Genomic DNA, 19,479 nt, shown 5'->3' with positions numbered 1-19,479 from the left:
TTTTATCATGATCTCCACCTAACTCTCCTTTGATTGTCCTATCTGGGTGTGGCTGCACTTCACATAAGCAAGAAAGGTTTTATTCAACCTGCTTCATCAGCATGATCTGCCAGTATCAAATGACGTGTATGACAGCAGAAATCAACCAAAAACAGCACATTTTGAGTTAATCATTTTTATTTTCTTTTAAAAAAGAAACTATCACAACTTCATTTGGTTATTGTAAAGTTTCTCTTCTCATAGTCACTCGGTCAGATAACAGGTTGTGATTTCATGCTGGAACACCAAACACCCTCCTACTAACGCACACCATTAGTACAACATGATAGTACACAACTTTCTTTTTCCTCTTTTTGCATTTTACATCCTCTGATATCTTGGACTGTGTAGCAATAGAAACCACTTCTATAAAAAAATGGAGACAGAGTAGAAATCCCTGACGCTTTCACTTTGAGGGACGAGAGAAAGAACTCTTTGAGTGGCGTGGTCCATACAACATGCACCTGATGTGATTCTGCGTGTGTGTGTGAGAGAGAAGGCTTTGGACAGCACCATAATTCACTTTATATGTGAGTTTAAGAGGTTCCCTGCCCTACATTAGACAAGAGAAAGAGGAGTAAGAGAGAAAGAGATGGTGGTGGTGGTGGCAGGGGCAAGGAGAGAGAATCTAGGTCAGATTCTGGAGCATGCAGACCCCCTTTTACAGGAACACTAGTATGTGTGTTCTCTCGCTCTCAGCAGACAGAACTGCATGCATGTTCTTCCACAGTCAGAACAGTTAGTGGAACACAGTTAATGTAAGATTAAGGGATGTATCAAGTAAGTCTCCCTGAGAAACACTTTCTTCAGTACCATAAAAAAATCTCCATAGTCACTGGCCCATCCAGTCTTTCTTGGCTCTACATTTTATTAAACATTTCATTTTTCTTTCTTCAGGATGCACCACTGCAAATAATCACAGTGGCTAATAACAAGCATGGGCAGATGACTCAAACTGACCCTCCCACAGCCGACCTTCCAGCCCATATGTGTGTTTGTGCCATTGCTTGCTTGCTCCATTTCTGAATGCATATAGCCAGGCTGTGAAGTACTTTGTGAGGTTGACACCTTTGTGGCAGCTCAAGTGGTGCTACTGTCCTCCCCAACCTGCCCTCTCTTCTCACTCCAATGAGGGGGGACAAAGGCTGAAAATAGGCTGTCCTGCTGCCTCTTAATGTCTCCCACAGTGGTACTGCAAAGCTAAAGCACACACACACATATGAGCGTCACATATTGAGCTGACATGCAAGCACCAGGGGTGTAGGAAAGGTAGATAACAGGTGCAGTTAGAAAGGACAAAGTATTGAGGGCTTACTGCTGAGATTGTTGTCACGACGTAATGCCGTTCTACCTGTAAAGGGTACATCGTAACTCTGAGGAAGGAGTCTGTCAACGCGTGCAGGGCCTAAGTACTACATGTTTCTTGAGTTAGCTGAACAAATCTTTGCATGCCATGTCTGACCTGATAATAGAAATATCTGTAGCCCTTATCAAGTTTCACTCATCAAAACACCTCCCAGCACAGGATGGCATCTTCTGAGTGTTAAGAAAGAGTGTCAAGTGAGGCAAGTGACAGTGCAGTGTGCTTGAGTGTGTTTTATTGAAACACGTGACGACACACAGGTTAAAAACCATTTGCTCATTTATCAAGCTGTCCACTCACACCAGGAAGTTTTTAAAAAGCATTATCTAAATCAAAACTTGTCAATGGCTGTATACAGAAACTCCACAGCCACTCAAGAAAAACCTCTGTATAAAAACTTTTTTTTAGATTGTTTCATTCAGTCTCTCTTTTTCCCTCTCTCTGCTCAGCTAGTATTCAAAACCAGGAACTGGGCTGTCGACACCTTGCAGTGGAAAACAAATAAAAGAACAACCAAACAACTTTAAAAACCTAGACTCCACTTTCTCCTGTTCTCTGACCCCTCCTGAGGAGTGCAAAGGAGGAGGAAGTGGAAAGAGTTAGAGGAGTTAACAGGTCTCTCTCTCACTCTTACTCTCTAAGAGACAAGTTTGGGAAGGACCGTGCGCAGAGGTATGGCCTCCTCAGAATTCCCCATAATGTTGCTCCTCAGTTTGTTGTTGGCCGCTGTGGTGCCTAAACCAGGCCCCCCTTTGGCCAGGATAGAGGGGAAGGAGGTGCTGTGGTGCTCAGGAAGCCGTTTCACAGTGGCCCCTTGGCTCTTGTCGGTCCCTGGTAGGGGCTTGGGTAGGCGCCGATACAGCCATGGATGTCTGAGAGCCTGGCTGGGGGTGAGTCGAGATGAGGGGTCCCAGTCCAAACACTTCTTTATGAAGTCAGTAAAGGTGGGGTCTTCGCAGCCCTTGAGAGCAGCGCTCCACTCCTTGCTGCCTGGAGGACCTCTCATTTTGCCGCGTCGAGAGCGGGACCCTGTCAGCACAGTGGCCCCAGTGGGTAGGGTGCTGGCTCCGCAGTAGCGAGGGTGGCCCTTAGAGTTGATGAAGTTCTTTGCCCGTTTGGCCTGCTCCAGGACTTTCTGTGGAGGCATGCCCAGCAGCTCCATAACGCAGGCCAGCTGGTCGCCCTCATCCTCTCCAGGGAACAGAGGGTAGCCGGTCAGCAGCTCGGCCAGTATGCAGCCAAAGCTCCACATGTCGATGGGAAGACCGTACCGTGAGCCGAGGATCACTTCTGGGGCTCGGTAGAAACGAGACTGGATGTAGGTGTAGACCCGCTGGTGTTCAAAACAGCTGGAGCCAAAGTCGATCACCTGGCAGATACAACGGAGAAAGAGGTGAGAAACCTTGTTGTGCAGAGCTTTGCACTAACTTCACCAGCTTCTTTAGGATGTCTGAGGCCTCTTACCTTGATACCGCTGCGTCCCTGCTGTTTGAGCAGAATGTTTTCCGGCTTGAGGTCACAGTGGATGATTCTGTGCCGGCTCAGGGCTTCGAGGCACTGCAGGATGGAGTGTGCAAACTTCCTGACCAGCGGCAGGCTGAAGCCCTGGAACTTGTTGCGCTTGATGAGCTCGTACAGGTTCATGCTCAGCAGCTCAAAGGTCATGCAGATGTGGTTGCGGAAGGTAAAGTTCTCAAGCATGTGCACAACATTCATTGTGCCGTTACGATCCTGCTTGCGCAAGTGCTCCAGGATGCGGATCTCCTCCTGAGCCTGTCGGTGGAAACGTTTCTCATTGCGCACCATTTTCAGAGCTAGATGCTGCTGCAGCTTGTGGTCATACACCTTTGCCACCTGGCCAAAACTACCTTTACCAATAATCTGAAGAGAAGATAGAAACTGAGTTAGCAACGGACAACTGAAAACAAAAATCTTGTAAAACTTTTTAATACACGAATGCGTGTGTCTGACCTTGAGGAACTCATAGCGGTACGCCAAATGATCATGAGGGACATGGATGTATCCCCCCTGCTCATCATCGTAGCCACAGTTGTTGTTGCCACCAGCAACAGCAGGCCTCTTCTTGGCATTGGGTCCCACAAAGTAAACATCTGGGTAGGAGTGAATCTCGCTCTGCTCCAGGGAAGTGAGCTGAGACCTATACAGCCTCAGAGCCTGATCAGGACTCAAAGGGCCACACAGCTTCCCACTGTTCCCTCCATTCCCCACGCCGTGAGGGCCAGAGGATTCACTGGAGCCTTTACTGGACTCAGTGCTGTGGTGAAGAAGCAGACATGGAGATTAAGAACTGAGGTGGTGTCACTGCATTCACAGTGGCAACAAAAGACAGTCACTGTTCTCTTTCTTACCTGTCCACACTGTGCTCCTTAGACAGGCTTGAGACAGGTGCAGGTTTACTGAGTGTCTGACCAATGGTCCCGCCGTTCTGAGTGGTTGCTGTGGTTATGGCATTGATCTTTCGGTTGTTGGTGGAGTCTTCATATAGATACTTGACTTTCAGCTGGCTGCCTCGCACAGTTACCTGATCCTTCATTACAGCTTTGTTACTGACAGCCTAAAAGAGGAGGGGGAGAGACAGATAAACGGACAAAAGCAGCAATTAGAAAACCCATTGTGTGATCACTTCAGTCAGTCATTAAAGTCAGGTATTAAACAGAGAAATTTCTGTAGGTTTGTGGATTCTTCCTTTAACAGAGAGGAGACGCAAAGAGTCAACAAGGGCTAGTTTTAGGATTATAACCTCAACCAAGAGGCAATGTCTTACAAATCAATAATAATATATCTCATCAACTTTATTTTAATAAATCAAATAAAACAGAGACCATAAACTTTTTATGTCCATACTGCAAAGCTAAGATGTCCCAGGTACTGCTTTATCTTCAGAAACCAAAGGTATGGATTGAACCAGAAGTAAAATGTAAAAGTAGGCAGCAGATCTAGTTGATGCAGGTGTACTTTGGATTTATGAGCAGCGAGGTAACTGCCAGAATGTAGAAAGCAGTAGATAAACCAGCAGAACTGGAAAGTCGGCAGAATAAAAGGACCCACCCCCAACCATAACTCGTGCTAAGTGCCCCACATCCCCACCTAATTTTAGTTTGCTGGCTTTTAGCATATAGGACAGTGACAATCATGGGTTTGCATCAAAAATATGCTTTAAACTTGTTAAAACATGTAAGATGCTTTTTTAATGTGTAGTTTGCATTTCTGTTGGCATCATAGCATTTCATTTATGTCCCCCATTTTTAACAGATTGAAGAATCAATCCCATTAAATTGTCAAATCGTGTAACCACAAAAGCATGACATGTCTTAATTCATTCACCTTCCTAAAAGTTATGCAAGTGTACTGATAAAATAAGTTATTTGTTGTCAATTATAATCTCAAAGTATATTTAAAATATTCCATTTCTAAACCTGATAATATGGTTTTTGTTGTACAGAGCAAGTGAGTATGATGTAGACAGCATTGTTTTTTCTCTGTCTTGGGTCAGCTGGTTTTAAATCATTTGGAATTTAGTTTTTAGTGTGACTGCTAAAATCATATTCATGTTCACTTTTTTCTGGAATATCAGCTTTTTTCATGAGAAAAATTGCTTACACCAACTGACACACATCTGTCACCCATTTATGTAAAAGGTATTATCAGTGCTTCTATCAACTTCGCAGAAAGGAAAGAAACTGGGTTAAAAGATGATACTACAAGCGGCTGGTCACTGTCACTCAAAAATTAGCACAAATACTCCAAGCAGCAATCCTTATCTGAACCTACACTCACTAATCGCAGAACATTACATGGTTACTTCTTCACACATTTGCCCACACACCCTCAAGTCTCATATCCACCTTTGTTGGAGAAAGTTCCAGATTAGCACTTGTCTCTTAGCCCAGCAAGCTCATTTTAAGAACCCCAGGAATTCATTCCTCCTCTGTCTCGGTCTCGCCCTGTTTTCTCTCGTTCACCAGCGGAAAAGAACCATCCACAAGATTATGGAGCGCAAGGGAAATGACAGCCATTAAAGTTAGATTATGCTCTTAAACTATACAGGCAGGGCTGCTCTTAATAAAGCACAGTGACATAAACTTAGCTATATACAGACACACCACAGAGGCATATTTACTGTCTCCTTCATGTGATCATTTTACAGCCAGTGTGGTTTCACCCTTGAGAGGGAGAGATCGGAATCTGAGATTTACTGTTTTATTTCCTGCTGTTAAACTACTGAGCTTCTTCTTCTTGTGCTCACAGCTGAGTGGGTCAGCTGATGAAGACGACACAACAAGGAAAAGTGGATCAAAAGTGGGTGTTGACGTGCTCCGCTGAAAGAGGACTCTGCTCAGAGTGTGTTTGTGTTGTAAGTTGGAGTCCTAAAAATAGAGGAGGAATGCAGGATGGGCTCCCATACATGTAACCATATAGTCTTAACTTGTTAGAATGGACTCAGGACTGACCCAGGGTTCCATGCAGCTGTTGTCCCAAAGCTGCACCACAAACACAATGAACGACATTGATTGAGACCCTTCACCCAGAGAGAAACAAAAATCAAAGCTTTCTGCAAGTGGAGCATCAACTGTGATTGATTATTGATCGATGAGGAATGGGGATGGCAAACAGACGAGAACATATGAAAAAGTGACGATTGATTGAAATTAAAACTTGTGGCTTTGTGTTCTCAGCCACCCAGTGATACTAAGGGCAGAGAGTCCTCTGCGCGCAAATCTGTGTGCTGCAACAGATGGAGACGAGCTAATCTCTTTGCTTTCAGAGAAACACATAAGTATGCTTTTCTCCGTTGCACAACTCAACACATGTAGACCTTTGACTCTCATACACATCTGAAAATCATGCTGAGATTAAAGCTGGGTCACAATCCCAAAATCCAATGCACGGAGTAGTGCTCAGCAAAGCAGCCCTCTGATTCATCGTGATAAAGAGTAAGCAGTGCTGCTGTTAATTTTATAAGTGTGTTACTTCCTTTAACAAAGTCCAGGGACATCCAGTTTATTACTTTAATAGAGCACAAGGCAAAGCTGAGAGCACTGTACAAGCTGAACTGGGGCGAGCTACTATCAGTCACATTGAACAGAGGATATTACCTCTGTGAGCGTGACACAAAATACAAAAGAAAAGAGGCAGGACTAGAATAGAAAACTAGGCCCACTGATGGTGGATTACACCAGATAGAAGGACGGGAGTGGAGGGGGCGGGGAGAAATGTTGATTGGTGATTTTGTTTGTGGGTCACATTTTCAAGCCCAATAAATCTTTAGAATATATCAAACCAGCCGTTTTCCCCCTCTGCATGTGTGGGAGGCTGTGGAGTGGCATTGTCTGTGCATGTGCATTTTATGCCAAAGGGGCTTTTCAAAGAGGCAGACACATGGGAGAGGTACCTCAGCAAACACTACAACCCATGATTTGTTTAAGGTAAAATATTACAAAAACAAAATATAACACTCATCAAAGCATGCTGCGTAATCTCAGAGATGTGCAGAATATGTTTGTCATTTCTGAACAACAAAATGAGCTTAAAGAAGGTTTGGATCAAGCTCCAAAAGCCGATAAAATTCATTTGGGGAAGAAAGAGAAATTGATGCTAAATAAAAATGCCCGGCTTTACACGGATGCGAATCAAAAAGGTCTGACCTGCTCTTCTTAAAAGCAAAGAAAATTCTAATAAATGGGGCAAACAGAAAACCATACAGAATGCCAACTAATTAATTGCATACAGTTCCACATACTGACTGCAAGGAGGTTTAAAGGCTGTTTACACTTTGTATTTACATCAGCTGGAAAGTGGAGACATGCACAAGCTCCAACTCAGTCAGGACACCTGCCTGCCCCTGTATTACCCATGATGCCATCCCATGTTATTCCCGCAAAAGATTATAAAAACCTAATTGAATTACAAGCATTAGAGATAAAAAAATAAGACCTGAGATAACAGACAATCATCAAAGACCTGAGATTAAGAAGGAGTGGTGTAAACGGGTTGAATGTGAGCAGGCTGAATCTGGAATATCTCGGAGGAACAGGACGTCTGGAGACGGTGTGCTTCAGCACAGGAAATATGGCTTTACCGGCTTCGTGCATGTGTGTGTGTGTGCATGTACTTACTGTGTGTTTGGGCATAGGGGGCAGCCCGGGTGGACTGTTTGTATCGGCCTCGTCTTTCAGGATGTGGTCTGTCCTCATGTAAGAGTCATACAGGCTGTCTCCGTGGCGTGCTAAGGACAGAGATGAAGAGATTAATTAGTGTAATTTTCTGGAATCACGAAACCTGCAACACTGATGCATTCAGAGACGAGGAGTGACGTTGGATGGTGATGTCTAGAGAGTGCAGTTAAACCTCATCAAGGAAAGACAATGTCTCTTCAAACTAGGCCTCATCAACCAAACCATCAGTTACAGTGACTTCATAAAAGTTTGACTGGTACCAAACCAACTCACCTCAGCTGTACAGCACCACAACAGTCTGACCCACACGCATTTGATCATGATCATCACATGTTTCCTTTGTATCTATTGTGTTCAACACTTTGTATCTATGGCCAGCGCTCCAACTTGACCAGCTTAGATAGAGCTTAGGGTCCCAGATCGCTAGCGCTGCAAGTGGTATTATTGGCCTAATAGGGGTAACAGATGCCTCTGTGACGACAGCATCTTTCCGTCTGCCCATCTGTCCACTCGCCCCGAGTCATGTAGTGCACACACCAGGTGTACTCAGAAATAGAGCTCATGTGGACGGATGTGGATGCTTGTCATTTAATAGTGCCAAGTGTGTTCGGTGCTCACCTCTGCGGCAGTGAGCCAAACACCTTACATTGAGATGATAGGGAGCAAGAAGAGAGAAGAGAAGAGCATGTGGGACTGTAGGAGGAGGTCAGTTACTCAAATGACAAACTTCTACTGGCCGGCTGTTCCCCTCGTCAGCTGTTTAGCGTACCCACGGGTCGCTGGTGCAATAGAAGAGGGGCCAGTGTATTAATGACTAAAGTGCGGCTGAGTAGTAGCCTGTTAGTGTAAGCCATTTACAGAGCTATTGTGCTGGGTTAGCTCATTAGTACAGAGCTTAAAACTGTAGCAGCCCTTGAGAGCGGTGTAACCATGTGCAGGTGCGTCAGAGCCTGAGTCCCAAGCCCGTCAACAGACCAGCACCGGGACAGATTAGACCTGCTGCCTGGATACTGATGCATTAGACCTGCACAGCACAGCAAACACAATATTACCAGGCACAGGTCCCATTAGCCGTCTGGCTGTAAACTCTTAATCACCCTGTGGGGGCTCAGTGCTCTCTGTCCCGCGTCTGACCAATGTTGTCCAAGCAAACTTTGCCGAGGAAGAAAATTAAACAGAGCTCAAACTTCAGTGTAACCAAACATCCAGGCTGAAATGTCCTGCTGGTGTTCGGCTCTCTGCGTGACAACCCCCCTTTCTCTCTACCCAGCAAAGCGCAGAGAATAAGGTTCAAGCAAACAGACTTACAGCTGATCATGAGGCACAAAACGTGTGAGAGGGAGTGGGAGTGGGGTAAAGTCACAGTTTTTTTGTCCTCCTCTCTTTTCCTGCTCTGCAGAACAGCGTGTGTCCTTTTAGACAAAAGACACAGCGTGTAGCATAAATCTGACTGACAGCACATTACAGAGGCAGACTTTGTACTGTACCACTGACGTAAACAAAATCTAGTTTCACGCGCACAAAAAGCAAACAAAGGTGAGGTCGATGTAAACAAACATGACTGTAAAACAAGCTTAATGGTGACGTCATGGTACAAACTCTAAACTGCTTGTTAAAGACTCCCTGACACAAACACTGCGGCTTATCAAACTGCAATAAGACGATAAAAGCTTACAGGAAAGACGTGAAATTAGCGCTGAGCTTCCTTCTTCTCTCTCTGTCACGTTCACGCACAAAAGTCGTGAGATTGATGTGGATTTGAAAAGCGAAACAAAACAAGTTTACGTTCAGCGTCTTGTCAAATCACTAAGACGCGGAGTGTCACGACATGAAACATTTTAAACACACGATGTTTCTGTAAATGTCAGAAGTCGAAGATAAATGAAACTGGTGTCTCAAAAAACGATCTGCCATGTTGACATATTATCACATTAAGATTTGACAAAATTTAAACCAACACGATGCGAAGACATATGGATAACATCGGAGGAACAAAGTGTGAAAGACTGCCAACACTGTATTGTTATTACCTGTTGCTATTGGGCCCTCTGGTTTTCTGCTTATTATCATCATGATTGCAATTAATATTTGATGCCAGCATCCGAAGTCAACAAAAATCCAGAAAAAAAAGTGATAAAAAGAAAAAGAGTCATGCAGAAAAAATGATTGTTAGCATTTAGAAGTTTGGGGAAAAAGTTGAGTCCAACAACCCTGGAGTTCTTGTTTCGGCAAAACCAGAAATCAAATCCAAAGTTATTTTCTTTTATGGTTAATAAATCTCCTTCTTTGCTTTAACAGTATTTCTTCTGTTTTCATTTCTTGTTTTTAACACAAATGAGTGTGTTTATTGAGCCTGCTACCCTTGCTAACGTTAGCCTTGGCTGCAGTATAAAAACCTGAGCAGACGGTGGGGGGTCGTTTCCCTCAGCTAGCTAGCCAGCTAGCTTGCAAAGCCACAAAAACAGTCGTCCGACCGAGAGCCGCTCCCTCTGTTAAAGATAGTTTGAGTCCAAATGTTAAAGCTTGGTGGTCTGTTCCGCGTTTCCCTCGCCTGTCTCTGTCGGTACAATGAGTCAATCCAGAGCACCATTCCCGTGCTTAGTCCCGGAGAGCCGACTTTGTAGTTAGCGATGTTAGCACTCGTTGAACCCCCAGGATAGTGTCCTCCTTCGGGACAGCCTGGGGCTGCTTCACTCTTCTTCGGGTATGGTTAGCCCACACAGGCTAACTCGCTAGCTGTGCACGAGCCCCATGTTAGCTGCATAGATAACTGCTCCCACAGAAAGGCATCACCTGTGCTCAGAGCAACAAAGCAGCGCTGTTTAATCCGTCTTCTCTGTGGTCTGAGTATCTTATTCGACGCAGCTGTGTGTTGTTGCTAAGGGCGTCTTCACTGAGCTCGGAGTCAGCAGCACCAGAAGGGGGAGGGAGCCAGGCGGTGCTTAGTGAACACACACAAAGGCGAAGCACCTCCCCACAGTGGTTATCTGAGGTACTGCATGTAAGCAAGTTTGAACCGATCCTACTCATTCAATATATTCTGCAAATGTTTTCAATGTTAGGAAATTCAAATTAGTATAAGTATTATTAATCTTCATTATTTGACAATAAAATCAAATGGTAGTATATCCAGTTGTATATGATTATAACATTTACTATGGCCAATATTTATTTATCAAAAAAATATCAATGGATCCAAACAAAAACGTTTGGTCATTGATATTCAATTTATTTATTATTTAAGTGAAATAAGAATAATGAGAAGTAAACAGTTGTCGATTTATAGTTTACTCATAATTTCAATTGAGAATATGCTCTGCATCAAAAATAAATAAATCTATCTATCAGAAGAAACATCCTATTTTTTTAAGTGCATAAAATACAAATGAGTATGAACTTTCCATTCAAATCACCCTTTCAGGTGCAAATGTTTTGATAAAACAAGGGATGAGGTAAAGCTGGAAAGAAACAACTTATTTTAAGAGTCGTTTGATCAACAGAAAAGCTCCTATGTAACTTCATGGAAGTTGATGTTGAGCTCTCAAATTTCAGACTTTAAGGAAATAAAATGCATTGCAATGGAAAATATTAATGATATGACCACTGCAATAATGAAACTGGCAACCTGTTACAGGAAAGTCCAAGGAGAGTTAGGATCCTTGGGCTTTTACAGTGTATGGTGGTCAGTCACTTTGCAAACCATGAAAGCTGAAAGGTGGCCTGAAACTGGAGAGTGTCCGCAGATCCATTCCGCGACCAGGACGGATATAGTTAGGGGCAGGCCAGAGAGGGGGAACAGGCTAAATTCGGATAGTGATACATGCTGGGCAGAGGGTGATGCTAATCTTAGCTCTTTCTCAGAGGTGAGAAGAGGGTCTGTCTATATTTGCTGCCATAAATAAGCATACTGACACAGTTTTGGGTGGCCCTCTGGGCTGCAGCCAGCCCTTAAGGCCACCTTGGCCATGCTGATTATTCTTAGATGGTGGTGTATAGAGAGAGTAGGGTGATAATGTCTATAAACTGATCTGCTTATTGGACTTTCTTTTTGGAGGAGTTTAGGGTGTAAGTGTGTAGACTCAACCAGTGAATTTACAACCCCAGCATGAGATGAGACCAGGTGCAAAGCCACCTAATGCTAAGTCCTGCCAGGAGGGGTTGCAAGGTTCTGCCTGTTTTTGGTTGTCTAGGTTGTGACAGACACTGACATCTGCATGTTTATTTGTCTCACATGTCATTCTGAATGCCTTTAAAACAGATTCCCCCGATGAAAGGCTGAATTGGAAAATGGCTCTAATATTGCAGAGCTACACATTTTTCTGCCCCTGGTAAATAAAAACTTTATCATACACTTGTGCATCTGGATCCAAACTAAGTACTTTCTTTATACAGGATACTTGCAAATTGAATGAGGTGTTGCCACCTGCTGGTGATGTGAGGTAATACAGGTTGTCCATACATGTCAGTACACATTAGACAACACATTGTTTCAAAAACTGCGGAAAACATTGACATGGGTTATGACATTTTTTCTCATCATAGCAGTAATAACAGCAAATTTATGATTTCTTTTCCGCAGTTATCTTTCCTTTGTTTTGTCAGAATTCATTACGCACTTATCAGACACTTCGTGGGTGAGTGAAAAAAGAAAAGTGAAGGTAAAGGTGCTTCATGACTTACAGTAAAGCCACATGAAGATGTAGTATGAAGTAAATGGAAACAATTTTGTAAAGGGACAACCTTTTTATTTTATTTTAATATTCTGTACAGTTCTACTGTTATAGTTATACACACTTCTTCAAATAAAACAGAACAAATTGCAAATAAAAAGCATCAAGTCTTGTCATCCTCTACATATTATCATATAGATGAGATGGACCATGAAATAAATAACACACAAAACAAGCTCACACACTAACACACATTCACCAATTCTCTCTCTCTCTCTCTCTCTCTCTCTCTCACACACACACACACACACACACACACACACACACACACACACACACACACACACACACACACACACACAGAATGCTAGATTGCTGGGGGGAGACATATTCAACATGACCCAGTCCACACAGATTTGCACACATGCAAAAGCACCCATACATCTGCTCAGGCACCTGTGTGCTGAAACACACCTGAAAGACAAACATCGGGGCACATGAAACAAAAGGCACTGCCAGCAGGAACAGCTCAGGCTTTGGGTGGTGGTGATTGAAAAAATGTGCACGTGTGCATTCACTGAGGAGAAGTATGTGCTAATGGACAACAGGCCTCAATTATCCACATGTTAAATCAGTTACAGATTTAAAAGAAGGAAATCGTTCATACTCTTTGTAAACATGCATGCCAAAAACCTTCCCAATGGATTATTAATGGCAGATGTATTGTTTAATATGTATGCCCTTTATGCATACTTTATTATTGAATAAATGAGGCCTTATGACAGAGCTTTGATGATACACACACTCGTTAGAAAACTCTATTCACATTGTCCTTACTGCCCTGTATGGGCATGCATGCACACACACACCCACACACACACACACACAAACACACACACACACACGCTTACCAGTAGCAATGATATTGAAATTATATTCATAATAACTAAGTCGAACCTTGTCACTCCTTTTTCCAGTGCCTACATTATACATATGCATTGCAAACACATCATTGGTACATCATAGCCATTATCATGAATTTTATACATTTCTTTATTGATTTATAAGGGGGATGGAAGGTGAGCTGATAAAAGAAAAGCAGAGATGCATGCCCAGCCCCAGAGTCATGGGCCATTCAGTCACCTGCATCTATATGTGCAAAAAACAGAAGCTGGTTGAATTTTTACAAAAACCACTTTAAATTTAACTAACCCTCCAAAAGGCTCTCCTCCCTTTAAAATCCAGTCAGCAGATTTGTCCCTCATTGCTTTGGTTCAATAACCCCTCACATTCAAATGCAATCAATACACAGTTACAGCATCAAGATCATTTTTTACAAAGGTGTGTGTGTGTTTGTGGACTGCCTCACTGAGTTGGTGGACATCATGCGAGGTCAGTCAGGTCAGGATCAAGGGAGGGAAAACAACTTGCGGTCAAAATCTGAGAAGTTTGTGTTGATCATAAGGAGTGCTATCTGGGTCAGATTGAGAATTTTTCTGCACTACGTCTGTCACTGCATGAGCCTTTCCCCCTGTGTATTAAAGGGGGCAAATAAAACATAGTATGCATTAAAAAAGGCTGATTTTTGGATATAATGTTCTCAATAGAGGTGGTGTTTGGTGACAATTTCAACTTTAAGGATTTCTCTTTAAATACATGCTCCCTGAGAAAAAAAGAACAGATCTTTCCAGCTTTCCAGTCTGATGCTTTCTTCAAGATACAACCTGTATCCTACCCACTAGCCTAAAAAAATCACATGCCATCCATTCCAGCTGAAAAATGAAACATCTGATGATAACATCAATTCCAAGAAGATATAAAATCAACACTCAGTATGATTGTCCTTCCATCCCCAAGAGATGCAGAAAAATGAATCATGCCTTCTGTTGTAATTCTCTCTATGTGCAGAGGGATGAGCTGAGAGACTCATGCATAAGTAACACTTGCAGTAGCAGCAGCAGCAGTAGCAGTAGCAGAAGAAGACGGACTCTTTAAAAACACCAATGCTTCTTATCAGTTCCCTAATGAGATTTCAAGTTTCAGATCTTGCTGTGATCATTCTGTGTCTGTGTGTGTCCTTGGCAATGAAAACACTTGTCCAACCAGCACCCTGTAGCCTTGTAAGTCACCTTCGCCTCTCCTCAGGGAGTTGATAAATGGATGACAAGGGTTTGGGGAGAGGGTTGTTGTATGCGTCCTGAGAAAGGGTTTGTGTGTGTGTCGGTGTACTCTCTGTTTAGGTGTACATGTGGAAGGTGGCGACAAGATCAGCTCCAGCCTCTAAATAGATGGTAAGGGGTGGGGGTTCAAAGGGTCAGTGTCTCCCTGGGTTTCAGTCGTAAGGTAACAGGTGAAGAGGAGGGGGGTGGGGGGTTGGTCAGGGATCATGTTGTTGCAGAGCTTGTTGCAGTTTCTGCCGGTACATGGCATATTTTTGCTCCACTGCCCGGACACGCTCCGCCTCTTCTTTCTCCAGGATCACAAGGAAGTTCTGAAGCTCAGGAACAGAGAATGCATGCCACTGTTGGAAAAAAGAGAAAGGATGCTTTAAAAAAAGTCTTACCAGCACTCAAAAAAAAGAAAAATCAAGTTTTGAGTTCCAGCCTATAAGTTCCCTCACATTATGTTTACTTTTACTTTCATGCCAATCAGATCAGAATATTTCTCACCTCCACCTCCCCAGTCTCATTTTCCCTCAAGACAAAGCTGAGCTGCTCGGGATCAGGCCCTGCTATCAACCTCAGAAGAAGAGGACGCTCACACAGAGGAAGTTTCTGGAACAGATCTGAAAGCGACAAAGAATGTTTAATCAATGCTCCTCTTCAACAACGCTATTCACAAAACAAGCATTACAGTGGGATTTTTACCATACCCTGTCCATCCCGATGTGTCTGCCTGTACAGGGCAAACTTTCGGGGATTGTCCAACACCATGAACTTCTTCAGCAGGCCCTGGATCACCTCTCTGGTGGTGGTCAGAGAGCTGATGTGGATCTGCTTCACACAGTCACATGGTAGGTAGAAGGATGTCCTCTTTTCACTCTGTCCACAGTCTGTTCCTTCCTGACTTTCAGACGGCGGCTGAATGCGGCTACCCATCTGCCTGGATGCTCCGTCTGAGCTCACAGTCTCCACAGCAGGGACTGTGACTGGTCGACTGAGCCTCAGGTGGACTTTGATAAAGCCTGTGTAGGATCCATCTGAGGCCTAAAGATCACAGAGACAGGGATAGAACGGCTCTCATGAGGCAATGTACGCCCATTACACAGGATTGAATTGCTTTTGTGAATGGTATCAGTGTGAGGGAGAGGATGAAACTTGGAAGCTTGCATTCTCAAATATGTAGGGCCCTTATAAACAGATTTTATGAAGGTACCAACAAGGGAACAATGATGCTTTATTATCAAATCTGTCCTCCAGTTTTAACTTAATAAATGTGTGACCAAAGTCATCTGTAAAAATTAGGAAGTATACATTTATATTCTTTGAATTCTCACTGAAGTGTGTTTTTTTACAACACTTTTTGTTCCTACTTTTGGGGTTCTAACAGTTGAAGTGAGGAAGTCATAGATTTTTTATTGCTGGTTTGATGTAAGAAAAAGCAGTTCATCAGTTCAGGTACTCAGAACTCACCAGTTTCATGCCATTTTCAGACACTTGAGCGTTGTACTCCTCTATCCTTCTTAAGACCTCTTCCTCTGAAAGATCCTTCGTTCCTCTCTCTTCTTCTTCCTTTGCTTCATTCTGCTGTAAGACAAAGAGACAAAAAGGAGTCAGTTAGCAAAAGGAGAAGATCCTTAGAGTCACCAAACCACTCGTAGTGTTACTGTTTATCTGTGCCAGCAGAGGGTGCTGTTCTTAACACAAATCCTGTCAAACACAAAAGCTTGGTTTGCTACTCTGAATTTTATGAATAGAAATCAAGAGAAACCCCACACCCCTTCACATCCTTTACAAAAAGGGCTAACTGGTTGAAGGCATTGATAATGCCTGCAATATCTTAGAGTATTAAGACATATGGTCTCCCTCTATGTGAGACAATATCCTCCATCTCTCTGGAACCAGACAGAAACTGCTTTATTGATTGATCTGAGAGGGATCCATATCCACTCTCTCTGTACCTCCTTAGTGAGGTTTAACCAATCTGCAGCGCGACACAGACAGGAAATGTTGTGAATGGAACAAATCACACATTCAGCATCAAAGCATGGGGACACTGACGGTGCTGCCTGACTCTCACTCCTGCACATTTCCTCTTCCTGTGATAAGAAATGACAGAGTGATAGAGAGAGGGACAGGGAGTGAAGAAGCACAAACAGGAGGTGGAGGCTGGGAATGACACAAGGAAGGGGTAAGGAGTGATGAAAGAGTGGCTGCTGAGCCAGCCTTAGCAACACAGAGTTTGACTGGGTTATTTATAGTACAGTGGGATGCATCCTCTCTCCTTCTCTCCCTCTCGCTCTCTATCTCACAATAGCTTTTTTTCTCCTCCTTCCCCTGTTCGTTTGCATTTTCTGGGACAGAGAGAGACAGAGAATGCAGGGCAGGCATCATTTCTGTAGGGGACTCCTCAGGTTGTGCGATGAAGTCACTGTTTTCATTCAGCACAGATGCTGTGTGAGAGCATATGAGTGTGTCTCTGAGTGCACACATGTGGACTGAGGCACATTTAGTGCTAATACACAACACACACAGCTGGTGTGGCTGGCTGACATTTCGCATTAAAAGAGGTGGTAACATTGTACCATTTAACATTTCAAGGCTGATGTTGAGAGGATGCCACAGGGACATCATGTGCATATGTGTGTGTGAGAGAAAGAAACAGCAAACGGTTATTTTTCATTCTCAGGACCACATAGCTCTTACTTTTTGTTGCAGGCTTTATCTCTTCCACATTTATTATCAGCCACTCCAGACAATTATGGTCTGTTATAATGGTTCATGTCTATTCTGGCGTGAAACAGCAAACACAGCTGAAGCTACAGTGGCCATGTCACAAATTGAATTATTCAAAGCCCTTTTCATTAGGACACGAACCTGTTTTGAAGTGTTCAGCAGATTTAATCACAGTCATAATGGCACATATTATAGATATACATATTGGTGCATGCTCTAAGCTGTAATGGATAAACAGTTGGGTTTGCCCTAAACCAGATGAGAAGAATCTGAGGAATATGTAGGAGTTGACTCGGATCTGAAATTCCTCCCAGTCAAGCGAAACAAAGTGAAAAGAACATGCAGGAATTCCTGCGTTTGTATACGAGTTTCTAAATGTATCAGAGACATTGCCCTGCCCTCCCTTTCTGCATACCAGTGAGAGTGGTCGAGGGACAATAGAGTGATTTCCGCCCCTGAGAGTTTCACAGAGTCCTGGGACCCACAATGCTTCGTGTGTCCCAGGTCGTAAGCTGATGACCAGCAGAACACAAGAAAACAAAAGTGGAGCCTGGAAATGCTTTCATGGTCAACACTGAGGCTGGATTATTGTTGAGTCTTTCTGTAAAGCTCACAGAGTTTACATATGAAATGTGGTAATTAAAACACACTCCATCATATTCACTTCTGGTGGAAACAGGATTACATGATCAATGTTAAAAAAGTATTCCCCCTGCATGGATATTTAAACTAGAGAGATGTCTATGAACACTAGAGGGCAGAGGCTCAAGCAACAAAGAAAATATCATACCCTTCATTCATGTTTCCACGATGTCTCCTCGAATGTTTTAAACTGCTTCTTTTCTACCTGTGTCTTGAATGGGGAGGTGAATGAATGCAATGAATCAACCTTTATGATCTTGACTTTAAGGTTTTACTATCCACATAAATGCTGCTTTGTCACAACAGTGTGGTCTAAAACATGACTGAGCTTCAAGACAGTTTCAAAACACTTTCTTTGTGAACTATAGTGTTTATTTCAATTCTTTGTTAAAAGAAAAAAAACCTGTAACACACTAAGAAATATGCAGGAGTGCAAGTACAAAAGGTGCAGAGCATCCTAATGTAGTGCATAACAACCAGACAACCACTGACCCCAGTCTGATCAGCTGCACCTGTATATGCTTAGTTTGCAGATGGTAAGTCAAAGTGCATTGATACAAAGTGCATGCCAACTTATTCATAAAAATAAATATAATATGTCAAAAGATCAAAACAGCCAACAATTTAAAATATTGCTTTAATTTTGGATCTTAATCGCTCTAGGATTGAGCCATAGTTGTTATATCATTCATCTTGTGCCTTTTGTACACAGTTTTCCTCAAAGAAGCCACATATTTGGTAAGTACTGATGAGATTCATTCATTGTTTAGTCATCCACTTAGACATATCTGTCGGAAATTTTTTATCCACACAAGACAGTGGATTGTATTATTGTCTTAAAAGGCTTCCACAATATATACAATCAGGAGAGTTTAATTTTATCTGTCTTTTTTTTTTCAGTGTGGATGTGGTTTTGACTTGAGGTTACAGAAGATGAACTGTATTTTTTTTGCAGCAATATGACTTTTTTATTCTTAGTAAAATGTGTTTATTAGATTTAGTAAGAACTAATATTTAAGAAGAAAATACGTTTTCTGGACTTGTCCAATGAATGTTGCTCATGTGAAGTTTATTGCTTAGATTTCAGTTCCTGTAGTATAGTGATTTATTTTCATGCACTTACCACCTCACAAGACTATTGGAGTATAAACTGTCAGAGACACTGATATGTGTTAAAACATGTCCAGCTGAGCCACAACCAATGATGACAAGTTCAGTTTTAACAACCACAGTCTAAGACCAGAAATTCCCCACAGCTTACTCAAAGAGGACCAGAGCAGCCTGGTTGGAGTTTATACTTTCCACTGATACTGCTGTCCTCAATTTACTTCATATCAAGTACCATGAAAGAACATACAGATGGAAAAAAAGCAAGATTTCAAGCTTTCCTTTGGACTTGTAATCAGACATGCAGGGCAACTTTCAGTAGTTCTGCTTCAGTTTTTCTTTTTTTCTCTACTATTCTTATTTCCCTTAATTTTTCACTCAACAAACACTTTGCTAAATAGTCCTGGAGCTAACAATGTGCCTGACAGCTCAGGTGATCAAATTTGACAACTTCTGTTCAAGTCAATTTTACCAGAAAACACCGACCCCTTTTACAAGTGCACCTCCAGGTAAAACTTCTCCTCATGTAATTACAAGACAAATATTACAGGTGGCAGGTCCAGACA

General features: G+C 42.7%; 2 protein-coding genes across 3 annotated transcripts in view; both read right to left on the bottom strand.

The window, feature by feature from the left end:
- Positions 1-213: 213 nt before the first annotated feature.
- Positions 214-10,523, bottom strand: dyrk3 (dual specificity tyrosine phosphorylation regulated kinase 3). Its single transcript, XM_074674286.1, has 6 exons — positions 9,630-10,523; positions 7,540-7,649; positions 3,772-3,977; positions 3,374-3,677; positions 2,867-3,283; positions 214-2,771 (listed from the first exon to the last, which is right to left on the bottom strand). Exons 1-6 carry the CDS (start codon positions 9,670-9,672, stop codon positions 2,040-2,042), a joined length of 1,812 nt encoding a protein of 603 aa, XP_074530387.1. The 5' UTR covers positions 9,673-10,523; the 3' UTR covers positions 214-2,039.
- A 1,845-nt stretch (positions 10,524-12,368) lies between these two features.
- rassf5 (Ras association domain family member 5) overlaps positions 12,369-19,479 on the bottom strand; it is a 31,259-nt gene continuing 24,148 nt past the window's right edge. Inside the window, exons 3-6 of one of the 2 annotated variants that reach the window (XM_074666926.1) lie at positions 15,902-16,012; positions 15,142-15,475; positions 14,939-15,054; positions 12,369-14,790 (exon numbers count right to left, since the gene is read on the bottom strand). In XM_074666926.1, coding sequence (XP_074523027.1) covers positions 14,647-14,790; positions 14,939-15,054; positions 15,142-15,475; positions 15,902-16,012 — 705 coding nt within the window. In that variant the 3' untranslated portion in view covers positions 12,369-14,646. Of the gene's footprint in view, positions 14,791-14,938; positions 15,055-15,141; positions 15,476-15,901; positions 16,016-19,479 lie in introns of both variants that reach the window. The other variant, XM_074666916.1, reaches the window with a different exon arrangement.

This window comes from Halichoeres trimaculatus, unplaced genomic scaffold, assembly GCF_033239565.1.
Source record: "Halichoeres trimaculatus isolate MK-OKI-2021-1 unplaced genomic scaffold, fHalTri1.1 fHalTri1_scaffold_1, whole genome shotgun sequence".
In the NCBI taxonomy this organism is placed as follows: domain Eukaryota; kingdom Metazoa; phylum Chordata; class Actinopteri; order Labriformes; family Labridae; genus Halichoeres; species Halichoeres trimaculatus.
Note: the sequence above shows the minus strand (reverse complement) of the source record. Positions and strands in the feature narration are given on the sequence as shown.